General features: G+C 35.1%; 1 protein-coding gene across 1 annotated transcript; it reads left to right on the forward strand.

The window, feature by feature from the left end:
* The first annotated feature begins 2,048 nt into the window (after positions 1 to 2,048).
* On the forward strand, positions 2,049 to 2,981 carry LOC101432205 (olfactory receptor 4C11-like). Its single transcript, XM_004470142.2, has one exon. The coding sequence runs from the start codon at positions 2,049 to 2,051 to the stop codon at positions 2,979 to 2,981; it is 933 nt and encodes a 310-aa protein (XP_004470199.2).
* Positions 2,982 to 3,261: the final 280 nt, after the last annotated feature.

Below are 3,261 nucleotides of genomic sequence, written 5' to 3' on the forward strand. Positions count from 1 at the left end.
TAATTTCTTAGGCTGCTGCAAGCTGATACCATGAAATGGGCTGGCTTTAAACAATGTGAATTTAGTAGCTTACAGTTTGAGGCCAAGGGAACATCCAAATCAAGACACTACCAAGGCAATGCTTTCTTCCCAAAGACCAGTTGTCTGTGATCCTTGACTCCTCTACCACATGGCAAGGTACATGGCAGCATATGTTGGAATTTCCCTTCTCTATTGGGTTTTGTTGACTTTAACTTCTTCTTTTTATTGCTTTATATATATATTCCTTTTATAAAGGACTCCAGTAAGAGGATTAAAACCTATCTTGAATGAGGTGGGTCACAATGGAAATAGCATCATCATAAGTCCTTACTTACAATGGGTTTACAGCCAGAGGAGTGGATTAGATTTGAGAAAGTGTTTTTCAGGTACATACTATTTCAAACCACCATAGCCCTCAATGATTATACATGTGAGTAAGTGCATTCCTAGGAAATTGAATCATTGGCCTGATTTCTATGTATAGTTGTAATGTTATAGATGTTGGAAATCACCCCCTAAGAGAGTGTATACACTTAAACTCCTACCAAAAATATATAAGCTTGACTGTTTCCCACTTCTATTCTAACACTACACATTAATAAACATTCATCAACAGATCCTTTTATTTATATAATAGATGAAAACTATAATTGGAATTTCTATTTCTATGTACTTAACTATGAATGAAATTAAGTATCTTTTCATATGTTTGATTATTTTGATAAAGAGAATTGTCTCCTATAAAAAATGGTTGTTTGGCCCATTTTTGCGTTGTCCTTTTTTAATACTGATTTGTGTAATTTATTTATAGTTGAAGAAATTATTCTTTTGCAAATATATTTTACCTATTTGGCACCTGTTCTGGTTTTGATTATGCTATTTTTAGGGGGGAATAAATGTGGCTATGGACATAAAACAATTTGACCAGTATCTGATGTATAGCTAGTTACAAATGAATGCCCACTTTCTGTTTCTGTCTTCTCTTTCTCGAAGTAAGAATATGGGACTGCAAGAATTTAGATGACAAAAGTCCTATTGAAATGCTTTAGCTATCATTTAGAGCTTTCTGACCTCATTTTTAATATTCCTGATGCTTAAGCTATAAAACTGAAATTTAAAAGACTATCCTGATTTAGAGCAAATGTTCTCTCTCTCATTTTCTTCAAATATAGTCTCCTTGTGTCTTAGGAAATATTGATGAGAGTGTCAGAGCAATAATGAATAAGGGGAAGAATTTAACTGTGGACAACATAGTATGGTAAAAAAAGTACAAAGTTGAATGAGAGGTTAAATTTAGAACTGGAAACAGGAAGAAGGATATAAAAGGTAAAGGAAAAGGAAAAATACTTAAAATTAGTCCAGGCAATAGTTGCAAATATGAGTATGCTGGACCAGGCTGACTGGTTTGTTGGCTTGTTGTTCATGGAATGATTTTTCTCTTATCACCAAAAATTGTTCGACAAGCTAAAATCATAAATTTATTGCCTGAATCTCTGTGTGTATGTGTACGTGTAGGTTTTATTGTGGAAGATGCTCTCAAATGTTTAGATCATCATTCATGGATGCTGGGAATTTTACTGGAAGAATTTTAATGAATAGATGATAAGTTCAAGAAAGCCCGTGAAAGTAAATTATGCATATTTTCTCTAATATTTATAGGTCCTTGCTGAAAACTAAAGAAAGACATTCAGATTATGAAATTATCTACTTCTGTCAAATCAAAAAAATTAATGTTTAAGTCTGGAGAATCACTTAATTTTCCTTCATTTTCTTATTGCAATTTCCTATAAAACAATGCAAATAGTTTTAATAGGTATGTGATGTTTATTTCATTCAGCAAAAAAAATCAATACAGGGAAAAGTAGCTGTTTACCCATTGGTAAGGGAAGATTCCATGATCAAGCCTTATATATTATATATATATATTTTTTTCAAGCTCTAAAATATATTTATTTTATAAAATTAATTCTTTTTTCTTTGCAGATGAACTCTTCCTAAACTGTGCCTTCCCCAAGTTGACTTAAACAATGCAGCAAAATAACAATATAACAGAATTCATATTGTTAGGATTGACACAAGATCCAATGAGGCAGAAAATGGTGTTTGTAATCTTCTTAATTTTCTACGCGGGAACTGTGGTGGGAAATTTGCTCATTATTGTGACTATCAAGTTCAGCCGGAGCCTTGGAAGCCCCATGTACTTCTTCCTATTTTTCTTGTCCTTTGCTGATGTTTGCTTTTCAACTTCCACAGCCCCTCGACTAATTGTGGATGCTCTCTCTGCAAAGAAAATCATATCTTACAATGAGTGCATGACTCAAGTCTTTGCACTACATTTATTTGGCTGCATGGAGATCTTTGTTCTCATCTTCATGGCTGTTGATCGGTATGTGGCCATCTGTAAGCCCTTACGCTACCCAACCATCATGAGACGGCAGGTCTGCACCATCCTGATTATTCTTGCCTGGATAGGGTCTTTCATACATTCTACAGCTCAGATTGTCCTGGCCTTGAGATTGCCTTTCTGTGGACCCAATTTGATTGATCATTATTGCTGTGATTTACAGCCCTTGTTGAAACTTGCCTGCATGGACACTTATGTGATCAACCTACTGTTGGTGTCCAATAGTGGGGCCCTTTGTTCAAGCAGTTTCATGCTTCTAATAACCTCATACATTGTTATCTTGCATTCTCTGAGAAACCACAGTGCAGAAGGGAGGAAAAAAGCCCTCTCAACGTGTACATCCCACATCACCGTAGTTATCTTATCTTTTGGTCCATGTGCATTCATGTATACACGTCCCCCAACCACTTTCTCTGTGGACAAGATGGTAGAAGTCTTTTATACCATTGGAATACCCGGTCTCAACCCACTCATCTACACTCTAAGGAATGCAGAAGTAAAAAATGCCATGAAAAAGTTATGGAATATTAAAATTACTTCGGAAGTCAAAGGATGACCTGAGGATCTTACTGCTTTCTGAGGAATGATTTGACTAAATCTGTACATACATCAATTATGATAGTATCCAATTATGTGGGAAGGACAGGGAATGTATATGAGGATGCAGGTTTCTGTTATTTTAGAAATAATTTGTAGAGAAGTTGAATGTCCAGGCACCATATGTGTACAGGAGAAAGATATGTATTAGATTAATTCAGATAATTATGGTTCAATAATACTTCCTCTCTACAGGATCCTCTGCCCCTCAAGTTATACCATCATTAAGGTATAAGCCT

The sequence above is a fragment of the Dasypus novemcinctus genome, chromosome 10 (assembly GCF_030445035.2).
Source record: "Dasypus novemcinctus isolate mDasNov1 chromosome 10, mDasNov1.1.hap2, whole genome shotgun sequence".
Classification (NCBI taxonomy): domain Eukaryota; kingdom Metazoa; phylum Chordata; class Mammalia; order Cingulata; family Dasypodidae; genus Dasypus; species Dasypus novemcinctus.